The sequence below is a fragment of the Diadema antillarum genome, unplaced genomic scaffold (genome assembly GCF_040938485.1).
Source record: "Diadema antillarum isolate AM-2024a unplaced genomic scaffold, OU_Dant_1.0 scf00000112, whole genome shotgun sequence".
Lineage (NCBI taxonomy): Eukaryota > Metazoa > Echinodermata > Echinoidea > Diadematoida > Diadematidae > Diadema > Diadema antillarum.
The window spans coordinates 4,161,254-4,186,444 of NW_027271001.1; the positions used below are offsets into that span (position 1 = coordinate 4,161,254).

The following is a 25,191-nucleotide window of genomic DNA, read 5'->3' on the forward strand; positions in this document are numbered from 1 at the left end:
AATTGCAGAGTATTGCTATTGTGGTGTTTGTTCCTGTTTATACATCGCTATTTGAGTGTCAGTGTCAACCACGTCCAGGCAGAAAATCAGATGATGATGGCGAAGAAAGGCTCGGCGAATGACAAGAAGATGGACAGTCATTTGTGTGTCGAGGCAGTGGTGATGCTGGCATTCCAGCTGCAGTATTTCAAATCCAACCTACTCGGCGTTAGCATTCCAGACTCATTTTTGTACTTGTTGTAGTAGTGTGTGATGATATAAAAAGCAATGGATTGTACATAGGACTATAATCATATCGATGATTGTTCAACTTGAGTTGTTTTCAGTTGCCAAATAACCTCTGTGACTTGGAAGTCATTCTGACTGGGACTGTAACAAGTCTCCCAATCTTGCCATTTCTGATGTATACATGCATTAATTATGTTAATTACATTCCAGCTATTCCACTGCCAGTTGACCTATTCAGCATTCTGGTATTCCAAGCTGTAGTATCGTATTTGTTGTAGTAGTGTGTGACGGTATCTAAATAAACTAATAATCTGTACATATTCTATGATCGTCAATATTTACAATGTAAGTTGCATTCAGTTGCCAAAGTATCCTCTATGAAAAGTTCTCTATCTAAACATTTGTTGCATAAGTTGCATTCAGTTGCCAAAGTATCCTCTATGAAAAGTTTTCTGTTTAAACATTTGTTAAATATCTACTTTGGAGAGTCATTGGGAGTGTGACAAGGTTTCAATCTTGCCATTTCTATAGTCGTTTATTTCACGATTTCACGGGTATTTCAGCTTTTTATCAGCAAGTATTTGTTAATCCATATAATTCTTTTTTTTTATTTGGTGCATCAGTGTGCAAAAATATTGTATGTAAATGTTCACTGTTACCATTAGACACAAGCAAATTCGGAATTTGTAATAGACTGAGTTTTTGCTCTTTGTTCTCAGTGTCTTAATAAATATTCGCTGAAGATATTTTCTCAGCTTTTGAGTAATCATAATGGAATCTTACACATTAGAGCCTTTGAGGGCAGATTTAGAAATATATAATATGCATTGCATTGTCGAAAAGGGCATTATCAGTGATGGCATTAACGATATGACGCAATACTGTCGATGTGTAATTCAAAAGAATAGTGTGGCAATCCTCCCCTCCCATTAAACAGTGCTCAGGAGGGGACTGTGAAATGGGCTCCATAACATACGTGTGTGCAATGTTTCCCTTGAACTATCAAAGTAGATTATTGCACACTGTATAACGTACATACACATTTCATGTATTGTCACTCTGAGGTGACCAACCTTATTTATGTATGATGCACGTCATGTCAAGATACATTTTAATATTGTATTGCTCGGAAAAGATTTGGTATACTGTGCAGTGTGTATAAGCGACTGTCAGCAGAATCACGAATATATATTGTCATAGCTTTCCAACTCATTTATATCAGAACTTTTATATTTACTATGGTTTTAGAATAGAAAAGTACATTTATTTTGCATGCCTATATTTCAACATGTCATAAATAAAGAAATATTATAATTTTCTTCCTTACTTACAAGATTCCATCATTATATGAAGTACGCTTATTTCTTAAGAGGCGTTATAGATGAAGAGGTGGATGACAGATGAGGAGATGACGGATTAAATAGCACTGAAAGGGGGGGGGGGGTGGAATGACAGGTATATGTGCAAACCATCATACTGGCAACCTAAATTTAAGAAGTGAAAATTGCCATCTTTTCACAATTTGGTTTGGTAGCTAATCTATGTATCACTTGATATATGTGAGTGTCTCGTGTCAATGTGTTGTTAACGCGTGATGTGCGAGTGTCTTGTATGACTTTAAGCAGCAATATGATACGTGTAGATGTTAAAACCTCTACAATAGTATTTGATACACCAAGCAACTTTTCCTTATCATAGTGACTTGTAAAATGTTTGTACACTTAATAATCACAATAGGGATGATCATTTCTGTATGCAGGATATTTTATGGGGTGTTTTCGAGAACAATCATGTGCAATAAACCGCACATTACGTGGAGCAGACACCAATATGTAGGCCTACACGTCAGGTCCTATGTGAGCAGTTCTTTTCATTATTATCATTTATAGTTGTTTCTGTTTGGTATAATGTATCAACAAACACCTTCGAAAACATACTTATTTGTTCACCATTAATCATGGCTAACTTTGCAAATGAGAAATAAGGAAATCATCAAGAAAGAAAGCAGAGATAAAATAAAAAGAAAAGATAATAGAATTATTGTGCACATTCATTCTTTTTTTCCTTTAAATCATGTACATAGTAATCTGATATTTTCTGAGATTTCGCTGAACGCTGAAAATGATTTTGATTCATAATAGCAAAATATGTTGAAGAAAAATTAAATCTTACAAACAAAATAAGAAATACATTATGAAAAAATCGTAATTGTTCTATTTATCGTTGATTTTGCTCTTTTTTCTTCATTTTGTTCTTTTTCTTTTAATGTATCAAACCTATAACTCATGTCTGCATCCCCCTTCCTATTATAATAATTATTCTGAAGTACAGGCATCTTGTCCTAATATTGTCCGTGCTCGTATGTCTCGAGATGTGGTGTGCTGCGTTGTATATAACTATTTTCTTTCCTTAGTTCTTTGTCCAAAAAAAAAGAAAGAAGTTTGTTTCCTTTCTTTTCCTCTCTCCAGTTGCCCTCTATAATCTATTTCTTTAGAAAGGTTATACTCTGAGGAGTAAATGTCAAGCTATTGCTTTCTAGTGAACTCCTACGTTCTTCAGTACGTGTTATTAATCTGTGATAGTTTGACATGAATTTTGTTATTTCGTTGGTGACAAGGTAAGGTCCTTTGCCTTTAAGTAGTTTGTATTCTTTAAAGATTTCATTTATATCATGTTGAAGAACAAGTGAATTCAATTGAATTGAATTGAAATGAACGTGCTTGACTATGACAAATGTATTATTTATCATGATATACCGCTAGTTTGCAGGCAGACACCCTTGTTGGTCGTAAATGAGTCTGTACCACAGGACCGCTGGCCCTGAGCCTCTCTCCCATGGGAGATTGGCACAACGAAATGTGTGCTCGACCGCTGCCTACGCATCGCTCTGACACATTTTCAGAAGCCTAGGCATCGAGTTACACTTTAAGACCGGGTTACACTTTAAGACCGTAACAGACGGAGCCCAGACTACGTTCACGTCGCAAATCTAAACCTACGCTGTCGATCAAATAACGTTGCCCCCCCCCCCGCACGCACACACACACACACACACACACACACACACAACAAATATTGCATTGGGTAGTGTAAGGAGCAAGTTTATCCATGGACCTCCTAGACATCACACATTGGCTAATAACGATGGTCTTTTTGTATCCCATTTATCATCACTGAAGCCACTCGGTTATGTGTATCTTAATCAGATGTTGGGACAATGATGATTGTGTAATCGTGCATCGTAACTGACAAATAATACTGATGATGAAGTTGATGATAATAATAATGATAATAATAATAATAATAATAATAATAACAATGATAATAATAATAATCATCATCATCCTCATCATTATCATAATAATAATAACAATAATAATAATAATAATAATAAAAATAATAACCTTATTTCAAAATTACTAATATAATAGTATACTTTGGCTGCGGTGTGGGTTTTTTTTTTCCGACTCAACTATTTGAAGAGATAGACGTTTCGACGGCTTTTATGAATATCAGATGTGCATAAAAATTGTCTGGATTATTCTATTATCCAGAGTTGCTATATCTTTCATACGAAATCTTTCACGCCCCTCTGTGGGTTAGGCCAGGCCTATCACAGTTTAACCAGGGAGGTGCCCTGGTTTATCAAAGATATCCACACCCTCCCTAAATCTCGGTGTATGGTTGTCCACCACGAACACACACCCAGCATTATTTGAGTGTGTATTGAAATCAAGATGATGGTGACAATCGTATAGTTGAGTTGGCGAATGGCTTATAAAACTGGCATAAGATGGGGTGAGGCTGGTGTAAACCAACTCAACAACAATCCTCCACCTCCTCCTCCTCCTCCTCCTCCTTCTCCTTCTCCTCCTTATCATCGTCATCATCATCATCATCATTTCGAACTCATCTAAATATCTCTCACGACATTTCGTTTGCTCCATATCTTTCCATTCTTCACTTCATATATTAAAAAAAACCCACACACGTCGGATAAACAATTATCATTCCAAAGAAAGCGTTCGACTGATTTAATCAAGAAATTGGATAACAGTTTATACACGACGGATCGTATTAATAGACAAGACATGAAATATAAGTAGCACGAGGTAACATTCTCGCCGATGTACAGGCTGTATCAACTGAAGAGTAGAAAATGAGAAACAACATACCGAAAAGAAAATAACTGGTTGTCTCAGACCATTCTATGGCATGAGATTAGGTGTTTTTAAAATATCTTGTTTTGTTTTGTTTTGTTTAGTTTTGTTTTGTTTAGTTTTGTTTTGTTTTGTTAATCATAAAATTATGGGTGAAGCTAAACTAGGAAAAGAAAAATACAAGCACGCATTTGGTATTCTTAACCCTAAAAGGGCCGTGGGGGGGGGGGGGGGTGAATCAACCCGCCCGATGTTTTTTGACCGCGCCGCTCGCTGACTTTTTACTTTCAAGTCTCACACATCCTATGACACCATTTTCTCGAAAATCGAACATCCCGTTACGATGCTGCACGACCTTTTATACATGCTTGTCAGACAAAAAAAAAATGGCTCAAAATAGTTATTTTGTGTACAAAGTCTATGCAAATAGAGTTTTCTCATCTTATTCAAAAAGATATTATTTTCACTTTCAATGGCTAAAATCAATTAATTTTTGCATAAGAATGCTTAATAGGTTCTGTAATAAATTATGTGGAAAAAGTCGAAAAACAAAGGAATACATAAGAAATTCATTAATCAATAGAATACATAAGAAATTCATTTTGATACCAGAATTTTTTCAAGTACCCTGTTTGGAATGCTATACAAGGAATAATGTCACTAAAAATTAGTCTGCAATTTGCTTTATTTTCTGAATTGGAGCAAAATTTAGGATTTCACGCATATGAATTAATATAAAATTAGAAAAATGAAAAATTCCATTTTTGGTTTCATAATTTTGTAGATTATGCAACAAGTAATGAGTGTGCCAATTTTCAGGGCGATTGCGCAATCGACTGCCGAGATCTCGGAGGGGGGGGGGGGTTGAATCAATCCTCCCCTGGCCACAGAACAGGCCAAAAAGCCTGGCCTGTTTAGGGCTAAAGTGAAAACATAGGTATCAAATAATTTACGTCTACCGAACTGTCGATATTTGCTCTGAAATGTACACAGTTGGATGGAAGTGTGTGAAATACCGCTGTATAACACAGTTTCCAGTTGGGTAACGACGAAATACAAAGTACGAAATATTAGCCAAAAAGGTTTGCCAGAAGTATTACATTTACAGCGCATAGTGTATCGTGGTTGCTCAGTATTTATTTTTTTAAATAATGGAATATCGATAACTGACAATTCTGACAACGGCAGTACACTCTCCAATCTTTCGCGTTGGAGTCAATCGCATGGAAATACGATTGCTGGGGCACGATCGATCATCACGTAAAGTTTTACCTAAAGGACCATGCACCTATCATAGGGATTTGGAGGGGGAGGGGGAATGGGGTGGGGTGGTCGGGGTGGTTTGTGTTTGTTTGTGTGTTTTTTTTTAGAATGAAACTTCAATCAATCGATATTGATACTTAAAGTTGGATTGAATGAATGTTGAAAAGAAAGTATTTTGGGGTTAATAATGTATTTAATGAAATTTGTAATGTAATGAAGGAATGAAATTAAAAAGAGAATGAGGGATTAGAAGTGTAATAATGGTTTAAAAAGAGATGTTACATGGATTGTGAAAATAAAAATGTATTAGAGTGTATTAAAGCTTATTAATTGATGTTAAGTTTTGGTATAAATTTCGTTTCCATTGATGAAAATGATTATGAAACTGGTGCAGAGAGTATAAATTTGTTTGTACATTGTGATTTCCATTGATGGAAAATAAAATAATCTTTAAAACAAAAACAAAAAAACAACGCTGGACAGTGAGCGCTTTTCTTGAATAAATTCGAATACTACAAACAAAATTACTCTATACTTTTAATCTCAAAATACTCCAAAACAGCTCATCATCCTGGCAAATTGCGTCGGCAAGGGTAAATTTCTTGTTAGCCCATGTCGATGTATAGCAAGCAAAGTCCAAATGGTGGAAGATGAATTTCAAGCCCATCCGAGAACTGTTTTTTAGCTTTAATGATGACAGTCTGAGCGGGAATTATGCTTGTATCACTGTATTGCCGTTGTATTGGAAAAGTCTGTTGCCATTAGTCGATGTAATGTTTTTTAAAGATTTATTCTTTTAAATCTAGATTTCTCAAATAACTTTCAGATGACGAAGACGGTTGAAGGTGTGTCTGATGATCAACGGTGAGGGCTTTTGACTACTTCTGGGCAACTTCGCACAGGAAGTGAGCCTCGGGAAGCATGGGGACTTCGCTGACGGACTTGACGACGAAGCCGCACTGCTTCAGGAACTCAACCACTTTGTCCTTGCCCCAGAGCGTGCCCAGCCCAAGGCTGTCTTCCTCTTGGTACGACACGGGCAGGCAGTGGAACAGACTGACAGTGTACAGCATGCCGGCGGAAGGGTAGCTGTCGATGTTCTTGGCGTGCTCGGAGTGCGAGCCGAACTCGACGACGGACAGTCGGCCGCCATCTTTCTTCAGCACCCGCCGGACGTCGGCCAGTATGGTGTCCGGGCGAGGTGTGTCGTGCAGGACGTTGAAAGTGAACACGTAGTCGAACTTGTCGGTCCAATCCGCCGACATGCCGGTGGCGTCGCACGTCACATACTCCACGTTCTTCAGTCCCATTGCCTCGGCAGCTTCAGTGGCCTCCTTAACGTTTTCCTCTCGGATGTCTAGCCCTGTAAAGTGACTGTTGGGGAACTGCTTGGCCAGAGTGCGAGTCGCAACCCCACGTCCGCACCCCAAGTCCAGCATTTGAATTCCGCGTTCTGCACGACATTTACAGCATAATCACATTATAAAACAATATAACTATACAAAATTGCTTTTTGGAATACACGGTATATGGATACAAAAATACACAGAGGCACGACCACGTACAGACCTATCATAATTTGTATTGCCACATTCTACGTAATTTTATGGATAAAATTTGCCACTCTGCTACTTACTACCAAAGGTAAGTAGAAAGTTAAAAAGGGTAAAGAACAGTGTTAGTCGAACGAAGTCATTAAACAGGACTTAGTCAATGTAGACACAGCAGCATGAGATGGAAAGAAAGGTTTGGGTGAAAACTGATTTGAGTAACCCGATCGTAAAGGTTTAGTGATGCGTTGAAAATAATACATGTACTGGCTGTCTGCACCACACCCGTCTCTCGCCCCCCCCCCCCCCCCCCTCTCTCTCTCTCTATATATATATATATAGCTCTCTCTTTCCCTCTCTTTCTGAATGTAGTACTGTGTTATTTCCTTTATCTATAATTATGTTCCTGTAAAAACACATTTTGATACGTGTATTTGAAATGCAAATTATGGAGCAGTGGATAATACGACAAGTCTCGGGTAAAGCTTCTGGATTGCCAGGAGCTGCTTTTGACATTAAAGGACAAGTTCACCTTCATAAACATAAGGATTGAGAGAATGTAGCAATATTAGTAGAACACATCATTGAAATTTTGAGGAAAATCAAACAATCCGTTCAAAAGTTATGAATTTTTGAAGTTTTTGTGCAGTACCCGCTGGATGAGAAGACTACTGCAGTGTATGAATAACTTAGATGTCACATGCGTACAACAATATAAGGAAAATATAAAGAGAATTTCACGAAATTCCATCTTTTGAAAAAAGTACACATTCCCCTGCCTCGTTACCGACAAATGTTATGGGTAATATTATTCCCCCTGCCTTTAGAAAGAGGCAAGTCAAGTGCTCTTTTATTATGCGAAAAAAAGTGAAAATATGTTGAATTTTCTTTTACATTTTCTTTATACTGTTGTACGCATATGACTCACAAGCTGTAGTAGTCTCCTCATCCAGCGGTTCCAACACAAAAATTTAAAAAATTCATAACTTTTGCATCGATTGTCCAATTTTCCTCAAACTTTCACTGATGTGCTCTACTAATATTGTTGCATTTTCTCAATCCTTATGTTTATGAAGGTGAACTTGTCCTTTAAAAAAATACATAATACATACACATGGAAAATAATGGAACAGTTTATCAAATGATGAGGCTGTCCTTACCTAACATCCCCTGGATCTCTGGGTAGGAGGGGATGAACTGTTGGCAGAGGCAGTCCTGGTACCACTTCACCGAAAATTTTTCGTCGACTTCGTTGAACGATTTGGAGGCTTCGAACGTCAAACCTGTCACAAGCGTGCGTTTTGAGCAGGGACACACACATCAGTTCCAGTTTTTAGTCTTAGTTTGTTATCACAGGTTATACAGTATTTGTTAATGAAATTATTATGTCAAATTGAAAAATTTTCGCATCAAAATTACAAACAAGTGTACTCGATAAAAAGAAATAGACAATTTACTCCACGTGCAACGATGACGTGCATAACATCAAATTCATTGTATCTTATTATACAAACAATGACAAAGGTGGAGGATATCGTGATCGACATCGTGAAGAAAAATCTTCCTCATCTTTCACCAGCTCTATACTCACTTTGTCTTCTTGTCCTTTCATCGATGAGTTTGTCTGGCAGACAATGTTTGTTTCCCTCTGTCATGGGGTGTTTTATGCGCATCAGTTTGCTAGTCTCTCCGAAGAGGTATGTACCCCCTTAGTCTCTCACTGTGCAAGTCTCGTCGTGTGTCTTTCTACTAACTCCATGGTTTGCCCGTCAAAATGAATGTTTGTTTGCTTGTTTGTTTGTGTGTGTGTGTGTGTGTGTGTGTGTTTCATTTCCATCTGAAAAGATGGCTGGATAGCCCATATTCAGGTGCAATAGCTGGTCTTCCATGGGGTCCAGTTGGATGTAAGGCGGGACCACTCCACCTGGTCAAACGCCCTGCTCTTTGCGATGATAATGTGCATTAGTTGTGACTCTCTCACACAAGGCGTGGGGGAGGGGCTCCATTTTATGTCCTATCAGAGGGACAGAATGTTTTGCATTTTACTAGAGGGGACAGTCAAATTATACACAACACTGCTCAGTGGGACTCGGGAATAGAACCGGGGTCCTTTTGGATCGTGAGGCAGACGCGCTATGTATACCGACTGATCAAACTCACCGCCATCATGTATGACAGTATGGCAGGTTGTGGCCTGTCTGTCAAACTGTTCCTACTTAAGTCAGTCTTCGATGAATCTATCTGAAGTTTGCTTCTGTCAGCAAGTTTATATTTCAAACACTTCCCAGGTAAACCCTTCTTTCTTTCTTTCTGTCTGTCTGTCTGTCTGTCTGCCTATCTGCCTGACTCTCAGTCAGTCTGTATGTTTGTCGATCAGTCTGTCTGTCAAGTCTGTCTGAACACTACTCCGGAAGTTTGCCTGTCAATCAGTATATCAATCTATGTCACGTCTGCCTGTCTGTCTGTCTGTCTTTCAGTATAGTCCGCCTGTTTGCTTGTCAGTCAGTAAGTCTGTCTATATCAGTCTGTCTGTCCCATTAGCCATCTCACCTCGTGGGCCGTCAGCCTTGATTGATTCAGACATGTTGTTGAAGACCTCGCTCAAGATCGGGACGCTCAGGGAGAACTGAGTGGTGCCGTAAGCTGGGTTCCCATCCTCGAAACATCCGGCTCGACGGGCCGGCAGGTGGTAACGTCGCCCCGTCGCGTCCAGATCGACGATGTGGGAACACGTCATGGCGCCTAACCACTCGCGGACGTACCTTAGCAGAATCACGACATCAACGACCAGGGAAGGAAGATGATTGTGGAACGACAAAGTTAGATTTTTCACCTCGACTCACTGTATTATGCACAATTCAAAGTTTGTTTACTACAAAGGAGCCAGATTTCCATAGTGCAATATCTCGTGGAAGGATTATAGCGTGTCCTGTATTATCACGTCATTGTGAATGACATATAATTTCTTGAACTATGATAATGATATGAAAATGGGTCTTATATGTTAGAGACAATCATAATCAGGTCAGTATCACCAAGTAACACCAGAAACGTATTTTAACAAAGACCTGGAAAGATGATTTTATTATATGGCTTTTTTGTATCCAACAGTGAGCGACACCCAGACTCCCCCCCCCCCCCGGGGGGGGGGGGGACATCAAAGTCAATCTGATACCGTAACAAAAATGGAATATTCAAACAGAAACTTTGATAATATAAATTCAACAATTCTAAAGCAGAAGCATGAAGCGAATCAAATGAATCCCTTCGTATCTTAACGTTGAGAAAAGCAGGCACTGTGGTAGTGAGGTATATCCGCCGATCCACAGTCTGTAAAGAATTTCTTCTGCTTTTCGTCTCCTACATTTTCATCTTCACGATTTGGATTCGATGTACATCGACGTAAATAAGCACTGAATTGATCAGTGTTTTAGTAGTAGCCATGATAAAAAAAAAATCATGGGCGTACATACGCGAGCAGGATTCGAACCTACGACCTCCTGATCTCCGGTGACCAGGAGGTGATCAGAAGGTCGTAGGTTCGAATCCTGCTTGAGTATGTACGCCCATGATTATTTTATCATGGCTACTACTAAAACACTGATCAATTCAGTGCTTATTTACGTCGATGTAGGGAAATTTGTCAATCAGTTGCAATGAAAACATCTCGACGGAAGAATTTCATGAATTTGAATAACAAAGCAGTACCCGCTGCATGCTATAGGGATTTGAACCAACACTTGCTGTCGGGCGAAAGCTCGGTGGTCTAGTGGAGATGACGCCTGTCCGGTGATCAGGAGGTCGTAGGTTCGAATCCGGCTTGAGTATAGTACGCCCATGACTTTTTATCATGGCTACTACTAAAACACTGATCAATTCAGTGCTTATTTACGTCGATGTATAGGGCAATTTGTCAATCAGAAATCCCCAGGGAGGTGAGAACCCTGACATTTCGCAGTATGATATAGGCCTACCTCTCTTTCAAGCCTGCGGCCTTGGCCAATTCTTCCGAAGTCATGGGGTTTCCCTGATGTTTGACCAACACGTCGAAGAGACCACTCCTCACGCCGAGTGCTATGCACAGAGACAGGTGACCGTCGGAGATAATACCTCCCAAGCGGCCGCAGAACTCCTCGAAAGTTTCGTTGGCGTACTTTCCAGACATTTTCCTTTGCTTGGTAGGTCAGAGCGCCTAGTAACGCAAGCCCACGTGAATGAAAAAAAAATAGTATATGATTATGCACCATCACACTATCTTATCGTGATGAAAATTCAAGCACGCATGGGCAGTGCATTCGCTCACATAATAATAATTATAAATAACGCTTATACATAGCTCTACAAAGGATAGTATAGTTTTGATTGAGATGAGGCTTCAGATTTCCAACTTTTTTAGACATTGAGATACCTCTGACAAAACATGAACAAGCGTACAGTTCTAGGAGAAATTCAAGTTTATTTGATGAAAGTCTGTTTTAAAATGACTTAAATATCAAGAAACAAACAGGTCTTTCATAAAAAGTTCGACCATGTTTTTTTGGAACCACTTTGTGTAACTTGTTTGTTTGTTTGTTTGTTTGTTTGTTTGTTTGTTTGTTTTGATATCTCCACGATCTCAGCCATTTCAAGACCGATTTCGAAATGTACGTGTTCAAATTATTCCATAAGTATTTATCTCGCAGAATTAAAATCAGCTGAATACCCCATCTCAAAGAATATCTATGTACCATCCCTTCAAAGGAGCAATGTGGATTGAGTGATATCAGCAACATTAGTAGAACACATCAGTGAAAGTTTAAGAGGAAGATCGGTGCAAAAGTTAGTGAATTTGTAAAGGTTTGGTGTTGTAATGGCTGGATAAGGAGACTACTAGAGTTTATGAAGTAATATGTGGACAACAATACAAAGAAAATTAAAGAAGAATTCCACACACACACACACGCACACACACAGAAAATCATTTTCTCGACAAAGGTTGAGGGTAATATCATTCCTCCTGCTTTCTGGAAAGGGTTAGTCAAGTGCTCTTTCATTTAGCTAAAAAAAGCGAAAATATGTTGAATTTCTTTTCTTTATATTGTTGTCAGGACTCACATGATGTCATACTAGTTAGTAAACTGAAGTAAGTCTCCTTATCCAGTCATTACAACACAAAAACTAAAAAAAAAATTCATACCTTTCACAAACATATTATGTTTCCTTAAATAGGTTAGTTACCGGAGGGTAAGCAATGCTTTAAACTTGTCTGCACTTTCAGCGTTTTCAAGGCCTACATACATACTCATTATCAGAATACCGTCATATCAGGATAATGTATGGATGCTTTCATTCATGTCTCTATATCTACTCGTTACCTTGTATAATATTTTCATAATTATCCATGAATTAGGCACACACACAAACACTTACCAAATCATTGTTATATATATATATCTATATATATATATATATATATATATATATATATATATATATACCTGTGTTTTGGTGCCTTATCTGCTACCGGCGGTTTCACGCTGTCGCGATCTTCAGGCAGACTGACAAAGTGGTGTGTTTCTGTGCCAAAACACAGGTACGCCTAATATGCTCTGCTTTACAGCATTGAGCACATTTCAATTCTCAACAAACTATTTTCTCGACGGATATAACTGTCCCAATGGATATACAAATTTGAACATTGATTATGCTAATTCTCAGAATAAAATCGGTTAGCTCTTCAGACTGGACGTTACTTTCCTCTGGTCTAAGCAAGCTTCCATCAGGTAAATTACACGTCTTGTAAGGCTTGTAAGGCTCATTCTGTTACATTTTGTGACTTTTGATTCAATGACCAAGATGCTGTGCAAGTCATTTTTTCTTTGTAATAAAGATAATCACTTGCTATTGGGTGTGTGATTACTAATGGATATTGCAGCATACATGTAAAAAAAATGTTTATTTTTAGGTGGTGAATTTTTGTGTGCAGCCTTTGACAGAAGTGGGTACTTTCTTTTGCTGTCCAGTGTATGTATGTATATATGAATATACAAATAAATTAATACATACATATAAAGAGATAGAGAGAGAGTTAGAGATAGATTATGATATAAAATACATACTGTACAACGAACCTATAATGTCTATAACAAGAGAAGCACTCCGAGAGCGGAGACCTCCGCCAAGCAATTAATTTCCATCCATACATGCTGAAAATCGTCCATTTTCCCAACACTAGTACATACATAGAAACCTTTTCGTTTCGTCGTCATCTTCCCAGCACTGCAGCTGCGCGCCGTCTCGCCCGAGCAGAGCATGCGCTTTCTTATAGAGTATAAACTTATGCAAACCTCAAATACGCGCAGCTTGAACTCCCAAGTTTATTGACCGCATCTGTAAAACAAATAAATAAATAAATAAATAATCAAATAAATAAATACATTAATAAGAAATAAATAAATACAAAATAAATGATAATGACAATTATAATAACATCAATAAATATTTTTGTAATCCTTCAAAATTCCATAAATATTCCCGAATTACTACCAAAATATGTAATTCTGTTCCTCTTGTCATTATCAACTTTTCATGCAAATCCGTCCACAACTTTTTGAGTTATTTACACAAACAAACAACACAGACGCCAGTGAAATGATAACCTCCTTCCTCTCCGGACGTAATAAAAATGTCTCACAGAGCTAAGAAATATATATATATATATATATATATATATATATACATATATATATATATATTATATATATATATATATATAATTATTATTCAGGAGAAACCAAAAAGCTATAGGAGTGCTATACTTACATTAGAATTTCAATAATTCAGCACAAGAACTGATCACCAGTCGCTCGCAAGTCGTTCGTAACGTTACGAACAGCTTTATGAAACACCCCCAGCCTGATGAAGGGCGAGGAGCCCGATAATTTGTGTGTCAAAAATAAACTGCTGGTATTGACAAGAACGTACTATAGACGAGCTTGCCTATAAAGTACCTGCCTTGGTGTTGACAGCATGCATGACCTTGAGTTATGTTATAATATATAGGCCCTAATTATATACATACATAACGTATGGGCCTTTAAATATATATATATATATATATATATATATGCCTATATATATTGTGCGATGATGCTGATACTCGTACCGTACGCCTCTGTCATCTTAGGAAGATAGTCGAGACAATGTAATGATGACAAAAACAATAGATGTCGCATGAAGCCGGCTGTTACGAAGCTTTTGACCTTGGCTTCCTCATATTATCTGCTAAGCAGACGTGTGAGTTACTTGGGTGTCTTGTGGCTGTCTTGTGGCGGGAAATCATTGTCTCGACTATGTATATATATATATATATATATATATATATATATATATATATACATACATATATATATACATGTATATAAAACATATCTATATGTATGTGTGTGTGTGTGTGTTTGTATAGTCTATTCATATTCATATTACTTAGTATTCATTATATATAGAGAGAGGACACAGTGGAAGGAGAGGGAGAGAGGAGAAAATCTATAGACTATAGTCGATTTAACAAGTGGGAAGGATACAGTTTCGTACACGATACATTTAGCATGTAATTACACCTGGCGCTGTAATTATTTTGTCTCGCGCAGTCTTCTGGGCTGCTCTGTTAAAGCTGCAAAAATAATGTCTCGATCAATCTATACTGTCGCTATGATAGCTGTGGCGAGTCACAGTGGGAGTGTCCTCGTAGAACATTGCTGTCATCTTGCCTCGTTGTCATCTCCATACAAAAAGAGTGCTCGTATATTAAGGACACATAACAAAGAGCTATTACGTAACTAGTGTACATTGACTGTCTTGCACGGAGCAAAACAAAAAACTCCCGAAAGTGTGTTCATGAACACGGGTTGAAGAGAAATACAGGCCTAATACAATATTGTACATGGAGTTGTAACTGCGTACAGAACAGTTGGACAATCGCGGCCCAAATAAAAAAAGCGCAAGTACCGATTTCTACTTCCACGCAGCTATTTATAACGAAATGCTGTTATACTATAGTTGTTGTGACGACGTATTTGTGGCCTTTCATTCTGGCTGCAAACAAGGCCAATTTTCCTAGTGCAGACTAGGGAAGTAGAGATTTTTATACTTCCATACCAGACAATGGACATTCCCAGGGCAATGATAGAACTACTGACCTGAAAAGCTGGAAAAAAAAATCAGAGCGACGCGTGGTAGTGTGTGCGGTACATAAAATACAGAAATCACACGTTTTGAAAGTGCTCACAAAAGCAGGAAAAATCTTAATTCTCTTCAGAACTCTGTTTCTTTCATTCAAACGAAGGTGCTAGTGTGTATGTTTGTGTGTGCGTGCGTGTGTGTGTATGTTATTGTTAAAAGAATAATAGGGAGAAGAATAAAGCTCCTTAATTTTGTTCATATTAATTACATCGTAAACATGGACCTTATAATCGATGAAATTCAAATAAAGAATATCATAAAACCAAAAAATGTGTGTGTGTACAGGTTTGTTGTGTAAGGGTGGTGTTTTGTGGTATGTTCGCGGGTGTGTGGAGTGTGTGTTTGTGGTTGAGGAACAAGAATAGGACCAGACTATTATAGTTCAAAGGAGTAATATTGTAGGAGGTAAACGGATGGAGGAAAAAGGGGTGCACGGGGGTTCGGGAGGAGGGCCAATTATTATAGTGGGTAAAAAAAAAAGCAATTATACATAAAGGGAATTAATATAGGGAAAGATTATTGTTTGTTTCATACCATTGATTCTTATTCAATGTGCGTAATGCATATCGATTGAGTATATATAGGAATGTTTCATTCATATCCTTATTAGTATCGACGCAATCACACATTATCGTTAATTGGAAAATGATCTAAAAGCATTTGAATAATAACTAGGCCTATACCTAAAGTTGGGCGGGGCAGGGTGGCAGTTTCATTTTTTTTTAAATATCTTCATTTTGATGATAGCACTCTTTGATACAATGTCATGAAGTGTCACGTTTCGTATAGTATTTGTTTTGTAAACAATTAACACATTCAGGTAGAATGCATATCAATAATGAATACCGAGGGGAAAAAAAAGGACATGGCTGCAAATGGAGCCTCTGTCAAAAGATGCATAATGGTCATACCATGGAGCTAACTAACAGAGAATATTAGTAGCTCCATGGTCATATTGTACGCTGCCTCAACATTGGGCACAATGTAACAGGGGACTTGGCCTTCCACCTCCTTGATGTAACCGTTCCTACATCTAGTATGTACAATGTATCGCTATCTATGTGTTTACAATGTTTGTCTCTGTCTTCAGCAACAGAACAATGGGCTGCCAAAGTACCATTCTTCAATTCGTTCTCCATTAACATAGATCTTTAGAATCAATTAACTATGTTGTCGCTGTTGATTAGACAGACAAGCAAGACACTTGGGATAACCCATAGTCTATACTGTACCTAGATATACGCTTGTTGTATCTTCGGTGGGTTTGATATAAATTCATCATTATTTCAATTTCTTAAAAATTACCTTTGGAACTGTGTGTCGAATTTTTTTAAGTAAAAAAGGAATAATGGTATATAAAAGACAGAACGCTACTTCCTTAACAGTTCCTGCCAGCGGGTGATACAGTCAAGGTGCTCTACTAAAAATAGAGAAAGATTTGGAGATATCCGCTGTTCGAAAGGGGAAGGGAAGTACCAACCTAACACTGAACAGACTGCGTTTGGAAGAATGTTTTTAGAACTAAATTATAATGTAATGCAAATGCCCATTGATTTGTATTGACTCATAGTACCCTGATCATTACTCATGATGTGACCCCCCAAAAAATATCTCAATATTACATGCCATTATAATTCTACGATATTTTTTTCTAATACTTGGATACACAGAAAACCTTCCAGACCAACATTCTGTCGACGACATCATACTCTGCTCTGTCTACTGGCAAAGTACCTAAAGATATATAATTATGACTGAAAAAATGAACAGGAATGCACCTTCCCCTAGCAGTGCCTATATCTATTGAACATGCAACTTGCACGTTTTCTTGTAATGTCCTTTGTTAATCATAACAACATGGAAGCGTGAAAGTTTTCATCAGTCTAAGGGGAAGGTGCCTTTGTTAATCGTAAATCAGTATACTTCAGTAATGATTGACCGAGTACGTCATTTACTGAATCTTGATCAGAATGTTTTTGTGGGTGTCTTCAAGTAATCTGAAGAGAAATACATTAGACAAATTATTATAAACTTTATATATGACACCCGTATTCAAGATTGTCATGCGGCCACGCATAGCGATGTTGAGAATGCCATGAATGAACAAAATGTATTAAAGCGTGCCTTTGCACTGCACAGTTCAAATAAAAACTTTGCCCTTTGTATACGTACTATGAGGCACATGGAACATACTACAATACAGGATGCCTATTATGTATATGACATGCACACATACTCGCACCACTGCCATAATCAGCGCGGGCACTCACATGTATTACACACGCATATATACACACGCGGAGAAAAGTGAAAAGAATGAAACATTGATTTGATAATTACTTTGATTCAAATCAAATACATGTAGGAAAAAGACAGGTTAAACGAATAGCGATAGCCTGCATGCATTTATAGCGAAGTGCGACACAGTATGGGAAAAGTAGTAACGGTGGATATTTACTACGCCGGGAAGAAAAGATAATTATAAATCTATGGGACAGATCAAGTATACTGCACATGAATTTTACTATCTACAAATTGGTGTAGTCTTGAAATTCGCCACTTGGAGAAATTAGAAATTTAGTATAATGGTGGGGCTGAGGGGATATTGATATCATCATTAATTTTGATTGGACATCGGACAATAAGACTATACAGACTAATTATTCCATCATCAATGTGTCATTGCCGTCCAAACATGTTTACATTAATTTTTATGTGTTTCTCTCTGTTCACTTTTTTTTTCGCAAAGTTCATTGGGCTATCCATGACTCGTGGTGACGGAGAGACTGCAAACAGTATCTCCATGCATGGTAAGGCCCTATGCCACTGTTTCTTAGTGGGCTGCTAAACTTTTTATGCCAAACTTTTCGTGCTGCTTTGTTGCTATATTCAGTCAAATTTTGCATCGAGTTTTTAATACAAGAGGGGCCCACAATCTACAAGCATTAATTGTCTTTTTAGTGAGTGTCTCCGTTTTTTCACACAGTGCATATTGACAATTCTTTCACTTTCGTTATACCTCGGCAACAATTGCAATGTATTGATACTGTTAGTTTTTCCTATTATTGTTGTTTTCTTTGTGCAAATTAACATGCATCATTTCTGTCACTCAAGAAAGTGAGATTTATGTTTATATTACTTTATAGTGGAAAAAACGAAAAATTCGAACTTAAACTTGAACTTGAACTATTAATGATAATCGATATCTCTCGCTTCGTGTGGCGACAGTCCCAGTGTTCAATAAAACGCCACGATGCTTTCTCTCTGGAAATAAAAGTCAAATTAACAGCTAAACTATACCAAAAAAAAAAAAAAAAAACAGGAGACAGATTGAGAGAAAAGGGGATCAAAGGAACAGGGTGTATGGCGTATCGTTTATACATTCCCGTTATTTATACAATGTATCAGTTGTGTCAGGTGGACAAAATAAATTTTCGGCATCGTTCGTAAGAAAGTTACAAAATCTCACAATTTCGAGGCTTTTCATGAAAGAGACACTTTGGATGTAAAAACTTGGTTAGCTTAATGCTAATATCTCTATACTGTAGGGCCCCCTTCCTTTGCGTTTGAAAAAAAAAGCACTATATACACACATTAGCTCCACGGTATACAATTTTTTTGTGTGTATTTAAATTGTCGTCAGGAGTGAGTCTCACCTCCCGATCAACGCTTCAAGCTACCTCTCTGCTCCCAGGGACCAACCTTAGCGTAAAAATGATCAAGCACCACATGTGATAAAAGCATAATGTACTGTTCGCCGCGCCGCGAGCTGTTGCGGCCGACGCGACGGCGATAGCAACTTGTCAAAATAATGAAATGCGATTCATTCAACGCAGTTTTGTCGTGGAGGCTCACAATCGTCTCAGCGAAAAGAACTACCTTGCATTTAATGATATGTTTTATCAGAACGAGTAGTAGAAGGGCAAATACAAGTCGAGGGCTCGAAGCTTACCTCTCACCTTTGTTCTGCAGCGGAATTATTGGAACTATGCCTTGGATCTGTCGGAAGGTGCACGTGAGAGCAGGAGACTGCAAATTCTGCAAGCGGGAACTATCGGGAGTCTGCTCTGCATCGCATAACAGCAGGGAGGTGGTCAAACCAGGTGGTCAAACACACAGCACAGCTGCACATCTTCCTGCTATCATGGCCCTTTCTTGAATCGTCGTTGAAAATACCTTGCTGTCTACCTGGCCTGGTTTCCAGTCTTATCTCGTCGTTCTTCCAATAACTATATGACATCACAACGAATATTCGCACACGAAAGAGGGAGCTGTTTTGATTTTCGTATCCCGTCTCGGACAAAAATTAGGTGTGAACAGTTCAACAAGGCGAGGCCGATGGGACTAAGTGAGTGCCTAGATTTTATGCCATATGGAAATGGTTAGAGTAGGAAGATATACTGCTCCCTTGCACTTCCCTCGTCCGAGGTCAAGGATGCACGGCGAACCCCATAGCATGCGACACTCTTGTAAGTAGTATTCTTCATCAATGAGATTTGTGTACCACCAATGATGCTTCGGAATAATAATTGTCTTCACAAAGTACAAAAGACAAAGTACAGTTGTTGTACTGCTGGCCATAAGTTTAGAAGGTTAAAATACCAGACTCAAGCCCTATCGATCGTTGATATTTATTATGCAGGCCCTTGTATATCGACTGAAAAGTTTGGTGGACTTTGGTACGTGAGAAAGCAAACAATGATAACAGAATGTAAACTACAACCTGGTCCAAATTACACAAGCTCCAAAAGAAGTCAAGCAACCGCTTAAAATGACAGTCATTTTGTCATGTTCGTATATATATATATATATATATATATTTTTTTTTTTTTTGGGGGGGGGGGTGAATTTTAAATTGCTTTTTTTTTTTTTTGTTAGAACAATATTCATTTAATTCGTAAATGACGTTATACGTATGTATTTTCTTTTTCGATTCATGTACACGTTATACATTGTAATCCAGATGTTGTTACGGAGTTTAAATTGGACTATAGATTTAAGACCGTGCACCACCAATTACCCAGATTCTTAATAGGGTGTATGATCGGTTCAAAATTGAATCGATTTTGTTGAACTTCCCTTTATTTCAATCTTCCATGAAGTGCCAATACAATATACATAACAATATATTCTTTGATGTTATTGAAAAGATGTTTTGTGCAAGAAAATATGAATTTTGTGTCATTAATTGTTTATAATGTTGAACCATTGATCACTGCTATTGATGCGGACCATGTGAAGACATTGTGAACACACTATTGTTGTTGTTGTTGTTGTTGTTGTTGTTGTTGTCGCTGTTGTTGTTGTTATTTTTCTTCCAGCAGAGTTTGATCATCGATATAGGACCTTATTTTTCTGATCTGCAAACAAACCCCCTTTGGTATTCTCTATGCAACTATACTTCAAAGAGATAAAACGTTGATCATCGTATTTAACTTTTTCGGGTTGCTATCTTCCAAAATGAAGTAAACAGGCAAACTTCTCAATAGGTTAGCCGAATGAATTATTTTGGTCTGAAAAGTCTAATGATCACAGGTTACATTCTTGAATCCTACAATATTTCGACATGATACTTGAAGGGGAAACTGCGGCATATAACGATCGTCTTCAAGTTGATACTTGAGGATGATTGTATATTCATAGATTTCACGTCAACAATATCATAATCTTATACAAATTTTTTACATATAGGTCACCTGTGTAATAACCTTTATCTAGGAACGAACTATATACGATTGTCAAGTTGCCTATATGAAATAAGTTTGTTATCCTCCCCCCCCCCCCAAAAAAAAAAAACAGAGTGCAGTGCTACTTAATAATATTCTTTGAATCAAATGGTGAGAACAAGTTACACGCGTTTTCTCAGTTAAGAGGTGAATATGTACATATTTGTCAGTCTGGGCGTAATAAAATGATGATGTTCATTGAATACCCCGATTATCTCACTGCGCGGGAATTTTGTGAACGTAGGATATTCTGGGTTTCTCCGGGGTTTGTAACAGTTGCAAAGTAATTTAATTTGAACACTTGAAAAAAAAAATGTTAACGACAACGAAAACTGTTTGCGAACTTGATTGCAACTATTTACGAATGTTACAAACCGCCCCGACGAAACCACTTCGTTTGCACACATTTTTGCTGCTTAGTGAGATGACAAGTTTTCGATTCGATTGTAAGAAATTTTGACAATTTTTTGTATTTTAAATCCTTCCTTTTGTCGAAGTTGGTATACCTCCATTCCACACAAGACAAAAACATGTGACACGAGCAAAAAAAAAAAAAAAAAAATATCCGTATGATAATATTATTGTGAAAAGCATGGCCAACAATAAGTATTTGTGATAGCATCCCCGCATCCATGCCATATAAACAAATAGGCAAAAACTACATTTTGAAACTGCCTGTGTCACTGAGTTGCACGGGAGTTATCCCTCCCTTGCTCTCTCTCTCTCTCTCTCTCACATATCATCTCTCACTCCATCCCCTCCCCCTCCCCCCCCCCCCCTCAAGTATCCGGTTTATTTTATCTTTGTGATCTACTTATGTTATATTTGCACTATAATGTTTGATTTGCAGAAGATAATCGCGTTATTTGAAGTCTAGCTGATTAACTTTGTGCAGAAAATTATGTAATCGATTTTTTCCACATTTCGATTACCGTGCATAGCACGTGTGTATAGGCCTCATATTATGATAGTGAATAGCTTGCTTCCAAAAGGTGCACAATTCATCATTTTCGATGGATTTAGCGTCTTTTTGTTAAAAGCTTCATATCATATGATTCTTTCACAGAGCCAGACACGACAGTGATTTAGGGACATAAGAGAGAGCGATAAAGATTTTTTTCCTTTGGTTTTGTTGTGTATGTTTCTGTTTGTGTGTTTTAGTTTTAGTTTTTATTTTGTTTTATTTTGTAAGATACCTGTAACACCTGTATATGTAATGGAGTAACCGTGCACCGCTTCACAAAGTCGTACTAAAGTTGCTAAATTATATATGAAGAAAAAATAGTTAAAAATCAGATATGCGTTTGGGGTAATACTGAATAGCTGCAGATATTAAGTTTGAATTCCTTTATAGACTGCAGTTTGGTTGGAAGATAGAAGCTTTCCTCACTGAATTAAGGAACAGTTACTATATCATTTTGTTTGGGTTCCGGATGTACAGAAAATAAATGTGATTTTTTTTTTTTTTTTTCAGTCAAAAGAACCCGTAGTCTGGCTTTGCGAACCTTAGACAGAGTTTGAGCAGAGCAACCCCCTCGAAAATTTGATGAATGAAAGGGTAGACCTATATCTCATTTTTTTTTTTCCAGGTTACCGAAGATGAAACACCTCATTTCTCCCAGTTTATGATACTACTAACTACCCGTATGAGCTCAGCAGCAGCTGCCCACCGGCGTGAGCCCACAGAACTCTTTGAGTTCTGTGCGTGAGCCCTGCATACACACAATCGCCAATTGAGACTGTTGTGGACGTGGAGTCCCGGTAAATAAACCGCACATCCACAATGAGTAGTTACCTCTTTCCGTGGTATTGTCCTTCCTCTGTCTTGTATAAAGTTGAGTTGGCACTGGTTATAATCTTATCCGTATCAATGTATATCACTAGTCTTTCTGAAATCCTGAGCACCAACTGGCGATGCTAGAAAATGTGCCCCCTTATATATGGGTAGGCTCCCATAAGGGGTATATGGGAAGCCATAGCGGGTTTGCGATGTGCCCCCGCTAGCGTTTTTTTTTAAGACGGCACAGATTGGGGCATGGCGCGTGTTAAACCTATGGGAAAAACGTTGGGTTAGGGTTTTTGGTTATGGTTATGGTTAGGGTTAGGGTTAGGGTTAGGGTTGGGGTTAGGGTTAGGGTTAGGGTTAGGGTTTGATGGTTAGGGTTAGGATTAGGATTAGGGTTAGGTTTAGGGATAGGGTCCCCGATAGATTTTTAGTTTCCCCAATCTGTGCCGTCTAAAAAAACACGCGCCCCTCCCCGCTATAGCCATAGCCACAGAACTCTTTCTGTGGCCATAGCGGGTGTATGGTACGCCCCGCTATTCCCCACAGGGGTGCTCCTACTATAAGACAAAGAGGGCGTAAGACCTATTTGCTGCACGGCCGTTCCACCTTGGCACTGGTAAAAGTCAAAGATATTTCTACTCTCTTTACTAATTTATGTTATAAAATGATCTTTAGATGTCCATCATTAGTAAAGGCAATGAATGCGTTGCGGCATTATGTCTAGACTATTTAGTTTGTATTTCAGACAGTTGTTTTCTTTTCGTTAGGGAATTTCGATCAAAGGACGAGTGGATCCTCAGTCCCACATGTAGTCTTTCGTGCACAGTTGTACTAAATTTCGTGGAGTTGTGTCAGGGCCATGCAAGCAAAAAGTATTGATTGCCAGGCATGGGCACAGTTGATCATAGCTGAGTAGGGTATTCCTATTCTTCGAATAGTTTGCGAATTGAGATCCGTCAAGATTTCAACCTTCTAATCCAACTTCTAAGTAAGAACTCTTCAACAAACACCTTCCTGTCCGGTTGGCCCCCACGGTGTTGGACAGTAATTTAATAGTACATACGAAGAAGAAGAAGTTCAACCTCTTTCTTTCAGAGGCGCTCTCAAAAAGAATTGTCGAATGTATCATTCATACTCTTAACATCCTAAACTCATATACATTTATAATGGTATTGATCCAAATTACGTTGTATGTTCAATAGCAGTCAGGAAAAAAAAAGTGCAGTTTCATCTGTGTCAAATTTCGAGACTTTTCGTTTTTGGATTGATTTTAGTGTTGTGTAGCGGATGTTTAGCTACTTGGGATCGGTTGATAATTTTGAGAGGTACACACAGTAGAAATGAGTGGCGACACAGTTCAGTTAAGTTTCCATGTGCACTTTATTTGAGAGGCGTTTCAGAGCGATCCTCTCTCTTAGAGCGTCAGAATCCAAGTCCTCTTCTCTGCTTGTTATTCAACTTGTAATTCACTTCATACATTCAGTCACGAGGATTACACATTGGTCACTGGTTACACTGTTGTAACCATTAGAGCTGTGGGTTGTAACACACTATGAATGGGTGAATGGGGGTGGAGTCTTAATGTTAAAGAGGGGTTTTAATTGGGCAAAACTTTGGTTGTTATAGGAACAAAGGCGGGACTAGTTTTATAAAGGAGGTAGTATTCTTGGATTTGGATTTAACAACAATTCTAAGTAATCAATGGGGAACGGCAGGATGTTTAGGTTTGGCGTAGCCTGGTCGTAAATTAGATGGGGCTAGAAGTACTCAAGGGATGATAAATGTCGATGACTCACTGGATGAGGTGGAGAGTATTGGTAGGGGTCATTGACTGGCGGAGGTGAACTGGTAGTGTATATCCAGTCATCAATGTAGAATGGGAGGGGGTAGTGATTACTTTGTGTATCATTACACAACATTAGGCTTAAATAACGCTTCAAACATCTTTTGAAATCATAATCAGTTAAAACAAACCTCGTTCATCTTACAAGTCCATTCTTCATCCTGTGCAGCCATCCTTGAATAAGGCTCGGGGGGGGGGGGGGGAATAATGTTATTATACTGTACAGTTGTTGTAAGGATGTGAGATAGTAAACATAGGTAAACAGAAAAACTAGCCAGAAATGAATATTATTTACAGTGTATTATTAGCACTTGGAAAATTGAGCAAAGAAAATGGTATTCCATCGGGATAGTAGTAACTTGTGATGATTATGACTTCATCGGAGTGTATATGATGATATTGCTATTCCCGGCTT

At 38.1% G+C, this 25,191-nt stretch overlaps 1 protein-coding gene across 1 annotated transcript; it reads right to left on the bottom strand.

Moving 5' to 3' along the window:
• Nucleotides 1-6,188: 6,188 nt before the first annotated feature.
• LOC139719636 (S-adenosylmethionine-dependent methyltransferase Rv2258c-like) lies at nucleotides 6,189-19,572 on the bottom strand. The gene is made up of 5 exons (XM_071631042.1): nucleotides 19,381-19,572; nucleotides 11,176-11,393; nucleotides 9,752-9,963; nucleotides 8,362-8,484; nucleotides 6,189-7,104 (listed from the first exon to the last, which is right to left on the bottom strand). Exons 2-5 carry the CDS (start codon nucleotides 11,364-11,366, stop codon nucleotides 6,530-6,532), a joined length of 1,101 nt encoding a protein of 366 aa, XP_071487143.1. The 5' UTR covers nucleotides 11,367-11,393; nucleotides 19,381-19,572; the 3' UTR covers nucleotides 6,189-6,529.
• Between the last annotated feature and the right edge of the window lie 5,619 nt (nucleotides 19,573-25,191).

Bases quoted from the DNA above. Each gene is read 5' to 3' on its own strand.
- LOC139719636 (XM_071631042.1), bottom strand. From the start codon at position 11,366: ATGTCTGGAAAGTACGCCAACGAAACTTTCGAGGAGTTCTGCGGCCGC. The intron at 9,964-11,175 runs GTAGGCCTATAT...GATTCTGCTAAG, and splicing joins GCCGCAGGCTTGAAAGAGAG to GTACGTCCGCGAGTGGTTAG. The intron at 7,105-8,361 runs GTAAGGACAGCC...AATGTCGTGCAG, and splicing joins AGAGATCCAGGGGATGTTAG to AACGCGGAATTCAAATGCTG.